We start from the raw sequence: 17,640 nt of genomic DNA, 5'->3' as shown, positions 1-17,640 counted from the left end.
CCTACACTCTTCAATATCTAATTGAAGTGGCTTGTGAGGAAAGTTCAGACCCTGCAAATGTCTTGTGGGATTACTCGGACATGCCCATCTGAACATTCATATGCCGACAGTGAGTGCAAAGCAGTTAAACAGCAAAGACTCAAAGCTGCTGCTATTCTACTTAACCTAACACTCTAATCCATCACTTGGCCCTAGCAACCCATAACAACCCGAGAAGCATGACTGTTTTAAGGCTTACTGCCCTTATTGTAACAATCAGGACCACTACCTCAGCGCATTTGCTGATTTCGCTAAACTCACATGCAATGCAAGGATAAAGAAGAAGATGCTGGAGTTGTGGGAGAGACATCCGCCAAAAACTGCAATTTAAAAAAGCCCTGTGCTACCTGTGGAGAACAACACCTGCTTATACTACATGATGTGGCCTTTACATCCTGACTGTAAGTACTTCCTTCAGCATGGTTATCGTGGACCAAGCTAGCCATTCAGGGAGAATAATGCAAAATTTTGTCCCAGTTCACTTGCAGAATGGGAATAAAAACTGGGAGAATATGCTGTTCTGGATGACAGCTCTGAAAGAACAATCATACCACCAGCTGGTTTTTAAGATACATTTTTTAAAATTCAGTCTTTAGATCTTGGTCTTTTTAACTCTACAGGTTAACTGTTTAAAGGTTTTTAGTCATTCTCTATATTCTATTTTTGAAAGAAACCTGGCTGAAACCTTGTGAACAAAGCCAACTCTTGAAAGTATGCCCCCCTCCCCCGACTATGACTTTTACAGCTCCCCTCAGCCCAGTGGCAAGGGGGAAGGCTAAGCTGTAATTTTCAGAAACTGCTGTAAGTGCACTCCTAGTGGTACTAATGATTACCGAAGAAGTGGGTCAACATCAGTCCTCTGTGTAGTTGTGTATGACCCCCATACACTGGATGCTAGTTTCTTCACTAAATTCTCTTGTTTTTATCTTCAGTTGATGTGAATCATGACACGTTTTTAATTTTCATGTTGACCTCTTATCAAATGTCAGAGCTGCTGAATTTCTTGGTATAATGGACTCTTAACTTATTACAGTTTGTTTCTTGCCCAACTCATCACCATGGCCACACTTTAGATTTAGTTTTTATGTTTGGTCAGAAAATTCCCTCTCTTGCTGTGGAGCAGATGGGGATCTCAGATCATCTGTGTGTTGGGTTTTCCACCATGTTTAATACTGTTCCCAAACCTCAATTACCGGCTTCCTACTCATACACAATAAACCCTTCTACAGCTAGCAATTTCACTAATGCTTACATCGCTTCTTCCCTATGCTGTGACACTGAGGCCCATCTCTCTGCCCTGAGTACAGAGGAGTTAATCACCAGGTTTAACTCAACTTGTTTAGCCATCTTGGACTCTGTCGCCCCACTCAAAATCAGAAAACTAAAACTTGACCCTGGCTCAAAAAATGACACGATTAGGCAATTACTGTATGTAGGAAAGCAGAGAGAAAATGGAAAAAAAAAAAGGCTTGAAGTCTCATATCACATGTTGAGAAGCTCCAAAAGTCTGTAATCCCTTTTTGCTGTTCCCTCTTGCTTTAAGCATGCAGCAGTTCATCCCATTATCAAAAAGCCTAACCTAATATCCAAAGTCATGGAAAATTTTGTCTATTCTCAGCTTGTGTCCTTCTTAAAAAATAACAATTAAGGAGAAATTTCCGTCAGGTTTCAGGGCTTGTCACAGCACTGTCAGGTCTACTCAAAGTTTCCAATGACTTACTGCCATCTCTTGACTCTGGAAAATGTGGCATACTACTCTTATTACACCTTAGCTCTGCCTTCAATAAAGTTGACCATACTATTCTCCTGAACCGTCTTGAGCACTAGGTTGGTATCTAGTGCAGGGCTTTCCAGTGGTTTGCCTCCCACCTAACGGATAGACCATTTTCTGTCAAATCTGGAAACCTCCCTCATCTGCTCCCATCACCTTTGGAGTACCTCAAGGCTCCATTCTAGAGCCCATTTTGTTGCCTTATACATGCTCCCTTTAGGCTCCACCTTCCTACCCTTGCTACACAGATGACACTCAGCTATACGTCCCATTAGGACATGGTGATAATAAAAACTCAGTTAGGTCTCTCCTTGATTCCAGGATGTGAAATATTGGATGGATATAAACTGTCTTCAATTAAATGATAGTAAGACTGAAGTGGTCTGCTTTGGTCCCTCCAACTCCCTGGCGCCTAACCACCATGTCCATGCCAAAAATCTTGATCCAGCTTTAAAATTTGATAAACAAATTAACATTGTTGTTAAATGCTGAGAAATATAGCTAAACTCATACCATTCCTTTCTTTTAAAGCCCTGAAGATTGTCTCAACTACTTTATTGTCCTCTAAACTGAATTACTGCAATACTCTCTATTTGGGCATTAGGCAGTCATCCTTGTCTCATTAGCAGAATGCTGCTACTAGACTGCTAACTGGTACCAGGAAGAGAGACATTATCTCAACTGTACTTGCATCCCTGCATTGGCTACTGCACAACTATAGCATTAGGTTTAAGGTTCTTTTATTTGTTTTTAAAGCTTTACATTGCCTGGCGACCCTGTACACCTCCTGTCTACTTTGCCCCCTTTCCATCCTTAGATCTTGCAGATCTTTGGACCAGCTGCTATTTGCTGTCCCTTGGTCGAGGCTAAGGGTTAAGGGTGATTGTGTGTTTGCTGTAGCTGCCCCAAAGCTTTGGTACTCTCCTGTTTTTTCAGGCTTTTGAGTGTCCTTAATGGTGTTATTTTTTAATTTGTTCTTACTTATGTATGCCTATAAGATAGTTTTGTTAAGTCATCTCTAAGTTATCTCTTGTTTTTGTTTCTCTTTGGCTTTGCCATGTTTGCTATTTTATTTCTCCTTATGCTATTTTAGTGTACAGCACTTTGGTCAACTCTGGTTGTTTTAAATGTGCATTATAAATAAGCTTTACTTTGACAATCAGACAAGAAATACTGCAGCCTAAGGGAGCTACTGTATAATTTAAAGTGTCAGCTCTGACACAGAAAGTGGTGAAACATGACATATGTCATGCCTTCATAGCAGCAGAACTGACTTTGGCAGAGCAGTGATATGCAGCTGAATACCTGACAAAAAATACAAAAAACCTGAGGGACATCTCAATGCAGGCCTCTAACGAAGTCAAGCCCATGCTACTCATCAGGTCAGATAACACCCGCCTGATAATCCTGTCACACCCGGTGTGTACCGGTCCAACTGGTGACCCCGTAGCTGTGTGACCACCACTGGTATGGACCCTGCAGGGAATAGCCAGCTTTCTCCAGCCTCCATTACGTGAGAGCAACCGCCTTCATTTACTAGTCCTCTCCGCTACAGAAGAAGAGTATCAGGTGTAGACAGGTAAACAGCAGTTTCAATTTACATCCATGAACTGACATTTTTTATGTTTTTTATTTTCTATGTGTAGCAGAGAGAGAGATTATTGCTGGTTAAGATTAAACCCGGTTGATATGTGTACTTTTTCTATTTGTTTTAAAAATAGTATCTTCACTTTGTAATTAAAACAGAAAAATACTCCACCTAAACAATAACAAGCTACATTATATAATATTATCTTGGTATCAATATTTACACCCACTTTTCAGAACTTTTTTTCTCACTTTGACAACACTAAATTAAATTAGAAAAAGAAGACATTAACCCCAGGAAAAACTTACCTATTACACAAAATGGATGAACTTTGGCAGTTTGGTTAGGCTGGCCCTGCCTGGTACATGGCATTCACTAAACAAATTTGATGCACTAGATTGTCAGTCTGTTTCTGGAGGAAGAAGAAGAGAAATAAAAATGAGATACAGTGGTGAGGGGTAGAAGGAAAAAGTGAGAGAGGAAAGAAGGACATAAAGAGTGAAGGAAAGGCAGGGGAATACAAGCAAAAGACAAGTAAATGGGAAAAGCACCGAACTGGAGAAAAAAGACAAAGAAAATTAAAATGACAGGGACAGCATGGAAATTTTGCATATGACTATGAGTGACAAAATTGCAGGAATAGGGAAAAGAAGAGAGAGAACAGAAGGAAAGAAAAACAGACAAGACAAGAAGTAAGGAAGACAGACAGAAATGTACAAGATGATCTTTAACGTGTAAGAGGGCTAGACAGTAAGATGGTACTGAGACGTACAAATGACAGAAAGTAGCGAAGGAAAGGAGCAAGAGGACAGCAGGAAGAAATGAAAACAGACTTACACATTAGTAGTAGTTAAAGGGTACTATAAATACTAGTAATAGCAGTAGGTATATTTGGAATGCAACCAGAAGTTGTAGCAGTACTTTCTAGCAATCGTGACATTAAGAGGATGGGAAACTGTGAAAATACTGCTTTTGACCGAAAACTTACAGACTCAAAAAGCAGGAGCAGGAAAAACAGTTTCCTTTGTCAAGCAGGCATAATATAGGGCACCAACAGGTTAAACAGCTGAAGGGTTAAGGCAGGAAGGCAGGCAGATTCAGGCTAAACAATAGGGCTGCTATGCTACAACAAGGGGACACAATACACAGTGTGGCAAATGACTAGCCCCCTGTGCAGGTCTACAATATGAACTCTTTGTTTTATACTGAGGATTATGTCTGCAGGCAGGTGGGAGGTCAAAGGCAGGAAAACAACTGAGGACAACTGGTGGGCCAAAGAAGATGATGTTAGTGGACAGATAAAACCAGATATATTAAATGATTTCTCAATCAAATTATACTTGTGATGAAGTATTGACAGAAACCCTTTCATAAAAATGTCTTCATTTGTAGATCAAATGAAGAACAAGTACAGTAATAGCTGAATTATGGTTCTACCACAGGCCACACTAAAGGCACTGGTACATCAAAGAACATGACCTTGGAAGAAGTAGTGAGAAGCTGAATGTGGCCAGTTAGAGGAAAAGTGAGAGAACAACACTATATTTTTTTTTTTTTACTGGAAAGAAGAATTTGGTTCATTTGGTAAATGAACCAAATTAAATCTATGAAGATGTTGTGATTGTAGTTCAAAATGTAAAGATTTTCTACTACCTTCACATCTGAAAATGTGTTTGAGTCTTTTGCTTGTCTGGGATAATCTGTGATAATATAATCAAGATATGACAATTCTAAGTATAGTGGTTTCACAAATCTGAAAGTGTTTATTAAACAGCATTAAGGCTGTAACTATAACGCAGCACAACAGTAAGAGGTACAAAAAACAGAATCATCACTCAGCATTGTAACTTAACTTTCCTTTCAACTGTTAAATCAGAAGCTGTCATCAACATTGTATGTTTTGGCTGATTTTTTTTTAACGTGCCTAGTAATGAAGTCCCCAATGATTAATGACGATGGTTGCACTTACAGAAAGGAGCAGCAAGATGTCAAATCTGTTTGTGCGGTGTGGAGCTGACTGGGATCCTTAGCTCCTTTGACGCTGTCTGGTCCATTGATGGACTGGATATGGGGGTAACCACGTTTAGCCGCAGGTTAAACGACGTGGAAAATGTTGTTTCATCTCATAACATATTAAGTACTACATTCTTGGTTCTGACAATGCCTCTTTCTCCTCCGACATATAGACATGCCCGTTATCTGATCCGTAAACCAAGAGTTAACAGAGCCAGGTGATAACCAGCTTCATGTCACAGGCCGTCCAGAATGGGCGATGTTAGCCTCAGTGAACCCAGATATCCTCAAGAGAGCAGGACTAACCTGAAAACACTTCATGGTACAAGGCCTCTGGTGTAATGTTTTTAAATTTCCTATATATCACTATCAAGATGAAAGTAGACTTAAACACACTGTATAGAGGTATTGAAGGTACTTATCAGATTCAGATTTAACACAACCTGTCTTTATTTCATCCAGATTTAAAAGGTAAAACAGCAGCTTTGTTTCCAAACTGTGATACCCACTAAGTGAATAATGTGAGGCCTTCTACAGTGTTACAAATGCTCGTCTGACAGTAAAGTCACTGTGGATCCTTTTTAAGTCAATCACTCACAGCAGTTTCATACATGTCTTTATTCCTGGAGACTACAAGATTCACACAGAAACACAGAGTCCAGAGTCCAGTTCATCTCCTGCATCTGTGCAAATATATGAAAATATATCTTCAGTTTCAGTCCTCTGTACTGATGAGGATTAGGCCACATGACAGACATTTATGTTCCAATTCTGACATTTAAGTCAATAATATTCTGAGGAAAAAACTGACAAGACATAAAAAAGAAAAAAGGAAATCAATTCTTTTTTACCCAAATGATCTTGCTGAAAATAGTGACATGTTTTATTCTGTGTGGTTCTAGTATGGTTGTCTTCAACAGTCTGTAATACACTTGATTTAAGGAATGGTAACAGTAAGATGTCTTTAGATGTCTTTTCATTCAAAACAGAACTTATTAGCATGCTGTTTTACAGCTTTATGTGTAACACATGGTTAAGACAGTGGACCTGGCTATGAAATGAAAATACAGTAAGTGACCTTTACTATCCACTATATTTACTTTAGAGCGTGATTAATACTGATCTCATCTGTCTATGTTGTCTTCTTTTAGGAGTGAGACTGTGAGCTGTATCAGAAATGACGTCCTTCACAAGAAGCTCATCACAGTTCCCTTCTTCCCAACCTGATGAGGCTGCAGTGCGTGGAACTGTATAACAATCCTGTCAATTAGAACAAACTGTCGATCATTCACTCAATGCATTCACTCAAATATGAAAACAACACAGCACAAAACAACACGAACCAAGTGAAGAGGTAGTTAAATTTATGATACATCACTTCCTGAGAGATATCAAAAGTAGTCCATCTGTAGTGTCTTGGATGCTAATGCATGCTTTCAGGGGTTTAATTCAGATTTGTGAGGAGGGGGAGCCCGTCCAATGAGGTTAGATGGTTGGGTATGGTTGGGGCGGTTTCTGTGGACCTCACTGTAGACAGGTTACATAGGGACTATTTCTTCAGTTGAAAGTAGATCATGTGAAAACTGTACACACTGTTTGTAGATGTGAATTTTCCAGGGTAACAATGACAGTTTCTGGAAAAGAGATTTTCTAAATGTCATTTTTTAATGTTGTACCACAAATTAAAGGGTCGTTAGAGTGACCTAATGACCCTCAAGATGTTAACATCCATCCACATGTTGACCCATGTGATCCTAATGACTCACATGATGACTGATAGGGTAAACGACTCATGTGACCTCAAAGACTCACAACTGTTGCTGAGCTCACCAGAGGGTATTAACCTGAAACTCCCCACCAGTCAGGTAGAACTGAAGAAGCCTTTCGGATGAGAGAACAAACGTCTTCAAGAACTTCTAGCAGGTCCCGTTGCCTTCGCATAGCACTTACAGTACATACAGTGTACAGTAATAATAATAATTCTTAAATGAACACAACCGAGCAGCTTGATGAGGTTTTGGTTTTGGTCTTTTAGTTTAATCAGTTGGTTAATTATTTAAACAATGTTTGTTTTAAACTATTGTTATTTTGCTTTGTGGCAGCTCTCAAATTGTTGAGGAGACAGCCCTAGTCTGAGTGCAGCTGTAGTTCTCCAAACAACTCTGTTACATGAATAAGACAGATCATTATAGAAAACAAGTGTTCCATTTTTTTAATTAATGAAAAATCATCTGAATTTATGGGTGATAGGGATTAAAGGTAGTCATGGGAAAGTGTAGATTAAGAGCAGGCCTTGTTATTCCAGAACAGCTCAGCAGACTGTGCCTGTACTGCTCCAGTATGTTTTTATACAACCTGATGGCACAGTACATGTGCAAGCAGAGCTCACCTGTCTTCAGTCAGACCAAGTTCTCTGGTCAGAAACTCAAAGATCTTGGCACTGTGCTCCTTGTTCTTGTCAGCAGTGTCAGTCACACCGATAGCAGAAACTGACAGCATCACACATGGCGAGTTAGAGCCCGCTATCAGCATCGGCAACCCGGGCTTCACCACCACATTCATTCTCTGAAAGACAACCGCCATGACAACATTAGTGAGGCTGAAGAATTTGCTGTATGATTACAATATATGTCCTAATAAAGTTACTTGAATGTGTCCACGTTAAATATAAAAACACTATATGAGGCTGTAACATATATCAAGTTTTATTTATATAGTGCCAAATAAGTTATCTCAGGGCACTTTTGATACAAAAGACTTTTCTCTTGTACAATATTTTTACAAAGACCCAACATTCCCCCATGAGCAAGCATTTGGTGTCAGTGCCATGGAAAAACTCCCTTTTAAGAGGCAGAAACTTCGGCCAGATCTCGGCTCTGGGTGGGTGGCCGTCTGCCAGGAAAGAAACATATGTGAAACATAATGCAATGTTTCTCATAGAGATGTATAGTAAAAAAAAAAAATAATAATGATAATAATAATGATAATAATTGGAAGAGCTGCTTGTGTGTGTTACATAGTACATGATGTGTCATAAACTGTATACACACATATGTACAATAATACTTAAGTCACACTGGACAGCGGTATTGGAGGCTGTCCCAGCATTTGGTTCAGAGGTTTTCATGCTGACTTAACTGAAAGTCAGCACTGGAGCTGAGTGTGCTGGAATAGCTGACAGACAGAGGACTGCTGTCCTCACCTACATTCATTGACAACTGCAAACAGCGAACACCTGTATCATATATGTAGGGTTATACTGTCTGGTTACTACAAGTTAATGGATACCTTCGGGCCAATTAGAATCAAGAACTCTCAGGGACCAGGGTGTATGCCAGTAAGAATGAGCAAATGCCACAAGTTTCATTAGGCTAGGGCAGTATCACACTATCAAGGTATACTATAGTGCCTGGAAATCCCGGAGGTATGACTTTCAATACAGTCAAAAACCTATGCTCTTTTTTCTAAAAAACTATGGCAGAGACGCTCTGTTGACGTGATGTAGTGTAGTGCACAACATATTCAGTCATGACATGATACAGACAACTGGAAGAGCAGGGAGACAGCTGACGGAGATAGCAGTGCGAATGCAGGACTCCCTCTCTGGGAAAATTTTGTGTGCAGAGCCAATGATACAATGGGAAACAAAGTAAATGTTTGTCTCCTTGGTGAAAAACGTGGATGATTTGGTCCACTGGACCTACTGTACATGTACATAAACCAAAGGATGTGCCACTACTTTTTGGTTGCTTCATACATGTAAGCTAAGGAGTTACTTAGAATATACTTTTCGGTTAACTTTAAAAAAAAAAAAAATTATAGGTATATTTTTCTTGTTTAGACAATACTCCCACAGTTGCTTTTCGTAGATAGAGCTTTTTAATGAATGGGTAGCATTTCGCCAAACAATTAGCTAAAAGGCTTGCCCTTGTCTACACATGAAGTGTCGTTTTTCACTCGTCTGTCTCACGCACGTCTAAGGGAACAGACACGCTGTTATTTTAATCAATCCAGCTCTAAATTCATTTTATTTTCCAACAATAAAGGAGTACTTAAAACCACTACGTTTGATACAACTTTATAGCAGAATGTTGTTCCCAAATACTCAATGCTGAACGCATGAAATAAAAAATAGGACTACTGTAAACCAGCTGTACTTTAGACACACAGCAGCCTTGACCCTGAGCAGCGCCACAAGCACATAGTAAGCAGGGTAAAGGTGGAAATGTAACTCACGTCCTGCGGTTTTCCCAGAGCAGCCGCGGTGCTGCTGCACAGCTTCTTCAGAAAGTCCTCAGAGAAGGAGCTGGCCGAGAGGTTACTCTGTAGGTCGATGAAAGGCATCTTACAGACTGGACTATACTAGACTGGACTAGTGTCTGTTCACAGATCTGTATGAAGACGACGAAAGAGTAGCGACAAGACAACTTCCGGCTTACACTTTCAAAATACGTTTGGTGCGTTGGCACGATTAAGACACAATCTGTATTCAGTAACATATGCACTTATTTCCTAGTACAGGCAAATACATTTTGAAGGTTAAAGCCAGCCTTTATGTTATTTGTTGTGATCCAGACAGAGTTTTATTTTGAAAGCACAGCCGGATGTTGTTGTTCGCAGGGACCTTGACGCAACTACGTGTAAAATGCCAGTAAGCTGCAGTAAGTTCTCCTCACCAGAACCAGGTTGGGCGCCTCTGCTGTGCCGCTCCATTAATTAGAAAGCCATTACTGGCAAATGAACTGTGTATGATAAGTCCTTGACTTAAGTAATACCACAGTGTAAAAATATTCCATTACAATTCAATTCAACTTCATTTATATAGCGTCAAATCATAGCATACATTATCTCAGGGCACTTTACAGAGCAAGGTCAAGACCTTACAATATTATAGAGTGGAACCCAACAGTTCCCACCGTGAGCAAGCACTTGGCGACAGTAGCGAGGAAAAACTCCCTTTTAACAGGAGGAAACCTCGGACAGAGCTGGACTCAGGGTGGGCGGCCGTCAGACTGGTTGTTATGATAATAATAATAGCAATACTTATAGATGTAGTAATGTTATTAATTATAAAAGCCCTAATTATGGCATTATCTATTAATAATCATAATAATAATAATAATGATGTTGATGATGAGTGTTGAGTACTGATTTGACAGATCAGGATCCTACAGCTCCAGAGTCAGAGATACCTGCAGAATGGAGAAAGTAAAAGTGTTTTTTTAAAAGTGACAAGTCCTGCACTGACATTTTACTAGCATAATCAGGAAAATGTATTTAAAGTATCAAAAGTAAAGCAACCAGTGCAGAAAAATGACCCTGTGACTGTTATATCATCAGGTTATCCTTACTGATGCATTGTGTAAGAAGCAGTTTACTGTTCAGTTGAGGTACATTTCAAATACGGCTATTTTCATTATGGATTGATCAGCTGAATAATTTCTCAATCAACTTCAGAACAATTGTCAAACCTCACAATTATTCAGATTATTTTAATTTAAGACAAGGAAAAGCAGAAAATCCTTTACTTTTGAGAAGCTGGAACCCTCAAATGTTTCAGGCACTTTGCTTGAAAAATTACATCACATAAATGTAGTGCGGTACAAAGTACAATATTTCCTTCTGAAATGTGGTGAAGTAGAAGTATAAAGTAGCAATGAATGAAATTAAAAAAGTACTATTCAAGTACTAGTACCTCAACTTTGTACTTAAGCGGTACTTGAATAAATGCAGTTACTTTCTACCATTGGTTAAAAAAAAAAAAAAAACTAAAAAAAACAAACAATAAATTGTATTCAATATACAGTTCAGGACAGTTTGTGGTTTAAAAAACATGACATAACAGAAACACAAACTACACATGCTGACAGAATTGCAAATAGATAACATCTGTTTATTAAATGTATGTCATTGTCAATGACCAAAAACACTGAACACAGCCATCAATCAACAAAACAAATGGAAACAACATGCTCCCGGCCTGAGTTACAGCATTCGGATTATTATGTGGTGTCTAAAATATCTGTACAGTATGTTTCATGACTGAAATCTGTCGGTCATGATAGATGACACCTGTCCTTCACACCAGTGATGTCACACCTACAGAAAAGCAGGGGAAAAAAAAAAAAAAAAAAAGAGGTCAACATGATAAATACTAAAATAATATTATGTTGTTTTAAACTTATTTGCAAGGACTTGCTATAGCTCCTTATGAGAAGTCGCTGAATCAAAAATCATAAAACTGTAAAGTCCTGATCACCTTCTACCAGAATTACAACCAAATGAAGTTACAGTGTGTTACATGAAGCTTACATGAAGAATTTTATGACCACTTATATTTATTTAATCCTTTGTTTAAACAGTTAGTCTCACTGAGATCATAGTGACTCGAAGAGAGACGTGAACAAGTATAAACATATACAGGTTGAGTATGGACAGACACAGAAAATTCATGCACACAAGTTACATTAGTTTCACATGAGAAAACCTATCACAATGGGAACCGTAAACACTTGAGTGGAATAGAGATTTTAGTTTCTGCAGCTCAGTCCAACTGTAGGGATCAAAGTATCTGAACCCAGTTCTTTAAAGCTCAGTTTGAGCATGTGGTGCAGCTGATGGTAAAATATGTGTAACCTGACACTGCATTTTCTGTGTGTATATGAGACCAGAGAGCAGAGGGAATGAGGGTTTTTAGCAGCAGAGTCTTAGAGATAAACAACATGTAATGCAGCCCCCTTCTGTAAGTTAAGGATGACCTATTCTATCCTGTTCAATAAAGTACAGTGCACTGTGATACATAAAGCCAAGAGGATTTAAGGTGGTGGAGGGATGCATATGCACAATATCACCATAATGAAGTCAGGCAGAATAGTAGATTATATAATGGTCCTCTGATTAGCAAAATATAAGATTTGTTTCTTTACAAAAAATCCAATTTCTAACTTTTCTTGTCAGCTGTTCCACGTGGTTCTCGAAAGTGAGTCTAGCATCCAGCTAGATTACCACGTATTTTTAACACTCAACAGTTTCAACTGGAGAACCTTGAAAAGTATGGATAGGGACGGTAGTCTAGATGTCAACTAAAGCAGACTGTAGATTTGTGATGGTAAGATTAAGAGAAGAGCCTGTGGCTATTATAAAATAGTATCATCAGCATTATATTATGAACATTACATTTTGGAGGAGCAGGAAAGGGAAAATAAAAGAGGACCAAGAACTGACCCTTGTGGAACACCTGCACTGACTTTAAGAGCACTCGATCTGATACCATTTGAAACTATTAACTGAGTTCTATTAGAGACACAGTCATGTAGTCCAAAAAGGATTTTATTTTATTTTTTTTAAGAAAACTATTATGATTAACAGAATCAAGTGCTTTAGATATGTATAGAAAAAGTGCAGAACAGTGATGATTTACCAGGACATTAACAATATAATTTAGTCCACATAATGCAGCTGTCCTGACTGCTGAGAATGTAATATGTTTTTTGTCTCTAGAACCAATCGCAGTTGAGAGTTAACTTGAGACTTGAGGGTTTTTGCTAAGCAGGACAATTTTCAAATTTGACAAGTTATTCATATCACCACCTTAATTGATTGGAGTAACGTGCTGCTTTCCAGCTTGCGGGGTATTTTGTCAGACATTGATGACAGATTAAAGACGTGAATAAGTGGTGCAACAAGTTAGTGAGCACTGAGGTGCAGAAGGGAAGGATCTAAATTATCTTTACGCTTAAATTTATTTGGGTATAAACTGACGAGTTTACTGTAAACCTCACTTCAGCTTACAGGTCTCAGAGAAAAATTCTTGACAGGCACTCATGACTTGCTTTAAGCAGTGCTGTATTATCTGTATTATGTAGCTCCAGCCATCATTCATGACAGACTCACCGTGGGAGTACTTGCACTGTTTGAGCGCCTCATTGAAGCCCTCACATAAACTCAGGTCAGGCTGGTTGGTGGCACAGTCTAGGAACTGTTTGATTTCTAAGTGACAGGGGCCTGGCTGGGCTGGAGCAGGCCGGGGGTGCTCCTGGGGTGGTATCCGTGAGGGAAAAAAAAAAAAAAAAAAACAGCACACATTTGATTTAGAATCTCACATTTCACATAAACTGAGCAGCTGATAAGTTAGCGTAGAGTTTATTGACTGAGAGTAACCTCTGCGGGCAGCTTCTAGGTTGGCCACAACTTTACGAATAACAGTCTGGGTGTTAATTTAAATCAACAAGCATATTCAAAATGTCTTCATACATTAGTTACTTGGTGAATCCCTTGTTTGTCCCAAGTAACTGTACCCCTTATACATAAATGACATTTTAAAAAATTATTAACCTGTAGTGTACATGCTCCTAAAGCTGAGGATTGTTTGAAAAGTTTAAATACTAGTGCCAGGGAGATATCTGAGTTACTTGACTGATTATTATGTACCAAAAATGGTACTAAGGTTGGATACTCTGTCCAATTTACTGTCTCTCCATATAATAAAATCATGACAAAATTCTCATATCCATCTAGCATGCTTCACTGTTCTAATATCTGAATGAATTAATAAACTAGACTATAACCTACAATGCAATATGTTTGACAATGCCATGTTTTCCTAAGAATATGATTTTTTTTTTTTTTTTTTTACCTCTAAGGTCACTTCACTAGAGCTAGAAGCAGCAACACTTGTCATGACTTTTACTTGAATAGGTGAATGGTCCTCCTGTGGTGGCAATGCACAGTTTTTACATTGAAGTTCAAATGTCTTAGAGAATCCAACGCCATTAGTACTAATGCTCTGATTTTAGCCATTGTCTGATCACAGCGCAGACTGAGCAGACAATGAGTCAGTCTCTACAGTCGGTTGTGCAGCAAACCAAACCTGCATCAGTGTCTTTACAGGCTAATCCAGTCCTAAAAATAACAAAGCACAAAGCGGGAAACAAATGATCTCTATTTTTTTCATAATAATGATCACTTGGCAAGTCAGTAAAATGATCTGCAGGGGCTCCATACGTTAAATCCTCGGGCGAAAGGAGGAGTGGAGAAAATTCTGCCTTTGAGCATTTCCAGATAGGTGAGGAAAAACAACCATACATGAAGTTTTCACATGTAACTTACTTTTATTGTCCTTTTTTTTTTTTTTTTTTTTTTAAAACACTTTCTTGTTTGGCCTCCTTATTTAACCACTCATTCATCCCTTTTATGCATTTATATGATAAATATTTTTCGTGTCCTCCCCTGGCTTACAGGCCGGCACCCTCCCACAGGTCTGGAGATGGCCCAAGGCAGACAAAATAATCTTGTAACATCATTGAGCCATACAGCTATACTTTGTTCCCTTAAGTTGTTATAATTAATCTTGTATCTGTTCATTTAATTCTCTTTTTTCATTTTATTCGCATACAATTATACACATAAACAGGGGTACCTTATAAAACTATATTATTATTTTATTTACCACCATTATTATTGTTACTGTTATTATGTCACTATTATTACTACATATTTGCTTTTGTTTCCCTTTTTCTGTCCAGTCCATTTTTACTATTTTGCAGGTGTATATAGTATATTTTCTGTGTTGTCTTTGTCCTTGTCCTCTGTACAATCTACCACTGTCTGTGAAATCTTTATTTAATGTTTGACATGTTAAAGTCCAACTCAGTTTAGGTCTCCAGCCATCACAATCCTCTGTCTGATCACACTCCTCTCTCACCTGGTATGTAGGCTTAGCTGGCTCTGAACTGCTGGTGCTGCTGCCGCTAAATGCTCCTGTCAGGGCACTGCCAACAACATGGCCCACAGCCGAGCCTACTGCCACCCCCGCAGCCGTAGAAGCCATCTGGGCCATGAGGCCTGGCCCCTGAGACTGAGCTGGAGCTGGGGCCAGGGAGACAGGAGGTGGATTAGCGGTAGCCAAACCATGGGATGTACCTGGGCTACAAACAAAATAAAAACAGTCAATTTCCTTTACATTCGAGAGGCTTAAACGGACAATACGTAATCTACTGTGTCAGTGACAACAACTTTGAAAGCCCTTGTGCTCTCCTAAACACACCACCGCTTCTCCTGTCCCCTTCAGCTCTATCAGAAATGAAGACTATGAAATATGAGTGGAAAATATATCTTCATACAACATACTGCAACAATAATTTATCTGTTATCAGCCTCAGTTACAGAGAAAATGCCTGCCTATTTGTTTGGTCTATAAAATGGTTAAAAAAAAAAAAAAAAAAAAGGTAATAATAACAAGGACATCTCTTACGAAGTAGCAGACAGTGAAGTCTTCAAATTGCCACAGTAAACCCCAAATAGACCTGCTTAGTTATAACTGTTGTGTGATGTTCACATTGGAGAAGTAAGAAAAAGCTAATCATGATGACTGTTAACTCATAAATTCCTCAATCAAATAATGACTTGTCAAACTGCCTTGATGGACTAAATGATTATTTGTCCTCCCAGGATCCCAATCAGTGTTACTTAATTGTCTAAAACATCAAGCTGCACGGACAGTGGAGGACTGCGTGAAAACTGAGAAGGTAGGACGGACTTCAAAACATCTACAAAAGTCTGATTCTTAGGTTTCACATCATTTAGACACATTATTTCCTTCCAGAGTCAGTGGTGCTCACTAACTTCAGTAACCCCCACTGACAATTACCTGTCACATTATAGCTGCGGAGAGCAGAAACGCTTTTAGGCCAACATTAAACTTCTGTCGGTGAGTTGGAGGTTACGTTTGTGTTACATGAAACACTCTAGCCCGAGAAGACGACTTGTCTCTGCATTGTGCTCCCTTGACGATTATAAAAGATGTTGAGTCAGCTATAGTCATGAAGCAAAACCAAAGCACAGTAACCTGTCAGAGTTAGGGTATGTAATGTCTGTGATATCCATATAACGGAATGTCATGACTTTGGCAGCTCTGTGGTGACTTACCTAAAGGAAAGCTTTGCCATACTGTCCTTGCCCCGACCTCACATGGTGTCAGTGACTTATGACGCAACAATGATTAGGCAGTCATATAGATGATGCAGTTATTATTCTGACTACAGACAAAGTATCCGAGCTTTACCGTCAGTGTCGTGTCTGTTTCCTGGTATTGGCTGATTCAGAGCTTCTCCCCATGCTTTAAACAGGACACGTGAGACTTGCTAAATGTTCCAACAACACAGCCTGAGCCGGTTGATACTTGCCGTCAGGTTACTGGAAACGTGTTTACCTGGCTGGAGCTGAGGGACGGCTGCGGCTTCCTCTGGCCATCTCTCACACCACACACGGTTATCTTTTTTAATACACCGGACTGGTGAACCGGAGAGCTCACTTGTTGCTTCTAGAAAGTTCTTTCCGGACCTGCTCCCGTGCTTTGGTCGCCGATGATTCACAGGAACAGGTGACGCACACAACACTGACTTTGTGCAGGGCTCGCTGGCTGCTTACACAAGTGTCGCGAGACTTAACGTGCTATTCCAAAATTCATGATCTTTCCTTCTGCCACCTCCACCAGCTGGAGTGGATCGCAGGCGCCTCACCGCAGACTCGGCACAATTGGGCAATGGTTGTATGCAAATTACATATTTGAATGATTTTTGAAGGGAAAATAAGTAAATGCAACCCCTGCAGTTTGCTGTTCATAACATTTATATCAAGGAGGGCAGGCGAAATAATGACACCTCTCTGTGTAACTTAGTACAGTTCAACAGCAGCACAAACTACATCCTCCAAAATGATCAAAATCATGACCAAAAAAATTACCAAAATGAATCAAAATCTCTCTGAGGCAGTTTCGACACAAGCATTAGAACCTTCATGAAGGAGGATTTACTGGAGGACTGCTGCATTGGACTCCATTAGTTTTAGCTAAGTGGATCTAAGAAACTCTTATCATTGTGTGATAATGCAGATATGTGCTGGAAACAGCATTACCAGATGAATATTTACCCTTTACAAAAACGCTGAATGTAACTAGCTAAAATGTTATGATAAAATGAAATATTTTACAGGCCTTCTTGGTATTTGATGTTAGCCGACCCCTTTTCTCTTGGACAAATATAGATATTCATCAAGATTTAATGGCAGAGAGTACATGCAATTTGGAAATTATCCAATTGAAAATGCTTTCAAATAATTATCTATCAAATTTAAACAAATAACTTTTCAAAACTTAATCCACTATCTATCAATTGTGAAACTAATGTGGCTACTCCGGTGAGTGAGACCTGTAGGATGAAGGTATTACATC

At 39.2% G+C, this 17,640-nt stretch overlaps 2 protein-coding genes across 4 annotated transcripts; both read right to left on the bottom strand.

Moving 5' to 3' along the window:
- Nucleotides 1–5,133: 5,133 nt before the first annotated feature.
- ddt (D-dopachrome tautomerase) lies at nucleotides 5,134–9,841 on the bottom strand. 2 transcript variants are annotated; one of them, XR_005708870.1, is made up of 4 exons: nucleotides 9,648–9,790; nucleotides 7,801–7,976; nucleotides 6,512–6,671; nucleotides 5,134–6,094 (listed from the first exon to the last, which is right to left on the bottom strand). XR_005708870.1 is itself a non-coding variant. In XM_040144936.1 (3 exons), the coding sequence occupies exons 1-3, from the start codon at nucleotides 9,753–9,755 to the stop codon at nucleotides 6,599–6,601; spliced, it is 357 nt and encodes a 118-aa protein (XP_040000870.1). In that variant the 5' UTR covers nucleotides 9,756–9,841; the 3' UTR covers nucleotides 6,015–6,598. The 2 variants fall into 2 exon arrangements, 1 of the variants encoding a protein (XP_040000870.1); XM_040144936.1 differs by having other exon boundaries at nucleotides 6,015–6,671; nucleotides 9,648–9,841.
- A 1,442-nt stretch (nucleotides 9,842–11,283) lies between these two features.
- On the bottom strand, nucleotides 11,284–16,867 carry chchd10 (coiled-coil-helix-coiled-coil-helix domain containing 10). Of its 2 annotated transcripts, none has more exons than XM_040147455.1 (4): nucleotides 16,621–16,867; nucleotides 15,115–15,337; nucleotides 13,305–13,446; nucleotides 11,284–11,510 (listed from the first exon to the last, which is right to left on the bottom strand). In XM_040147455.1, exons 1-4 carry the CDS (start codon nucleotides 16,659–16,661, stop codon nucleotides 11,491–11,493), a joined length of 426 nt encoding a protein of 141 aa, XP_040003389.1. In that variant the 5' UTR covers nucleotides 16,662–16,867; the 3' UTR covers nucleotides 11,284–11,490. The 2 variants fall into 2 exon arrangements, with proteins under 2 accessions (XP_040003389.1, XP_040003390.1); XM_040147456.1 differs by lacking the exon at nucleotides 16,621–16,867 and adding an exon at nucleotides 16,338–16,448.
- Between the last annotated feature and the right edge of the window lie 773 nt (nucleotides 16,868–17,640).

The sequence above is a fragment of the Xiphias gladius genome, chromosome 15 (genome assembly GCF_016859285.1).
Source record: "Xiphias gladius isolate SHS-SW01 ecotype Sanya breed wild chromosome 15, ASM1685928v1, whole genome shotgun sequence".
NCBI lineage: Eukaryota > Metazoa > Chordata > Actinopteri > Istiophoriformes > Xiphiidae > Xiphias > Xiphias gladius.
This window is presented reverse-complemented; position numbering and strand designations above follow the sequence as displayed.

Bases quoted from the DNA above. Each gene is read 5' to 3' on its own strand.
- ddt (XM_040144936.1), bottom strand. From the start codon at position 9,755: ATGCCTTTCATCGACCTACAGAGTAACCTCTCGGCCAGCTCCTTCTCT. The intron at 7,977-9,647 runs GTGAGTTACATT...GTTGTCTTTCAG, and splicing joins CTCTGGGAAAACCGCAGGAC to AGAATGAATGTGGTGGTGAA. The intron at 6,672-7,800 runs GTGAGCTCTGCT...TCTAATTGACAG, and splicing joins CTTGGTCTGACTGAAGACAG to GATTGTTATACAGTTCCACG.
- chchd10 (XM_040147455.1), bottom strand. From the start codon at position 16,661: ATGGCCAGAGGAAGCCGCAGCCGTCCCTCAGCTCCAGCCAG. The intron at 15,338-16,620 runs GTAAACACGTTT...TTTTGTTTGTAG, and splicing joins CGTCCCTCAGCTCCAGCCAG to CCCAGGTACATCCCATGGTT. The intron at 13,447-15,114 runs GTGAGAGAGGAG...ATACCACCCCAG, and splicing joins CAGCTAAGCCTACATACCAG to GAGCACCCCCGGCCTGCTCC.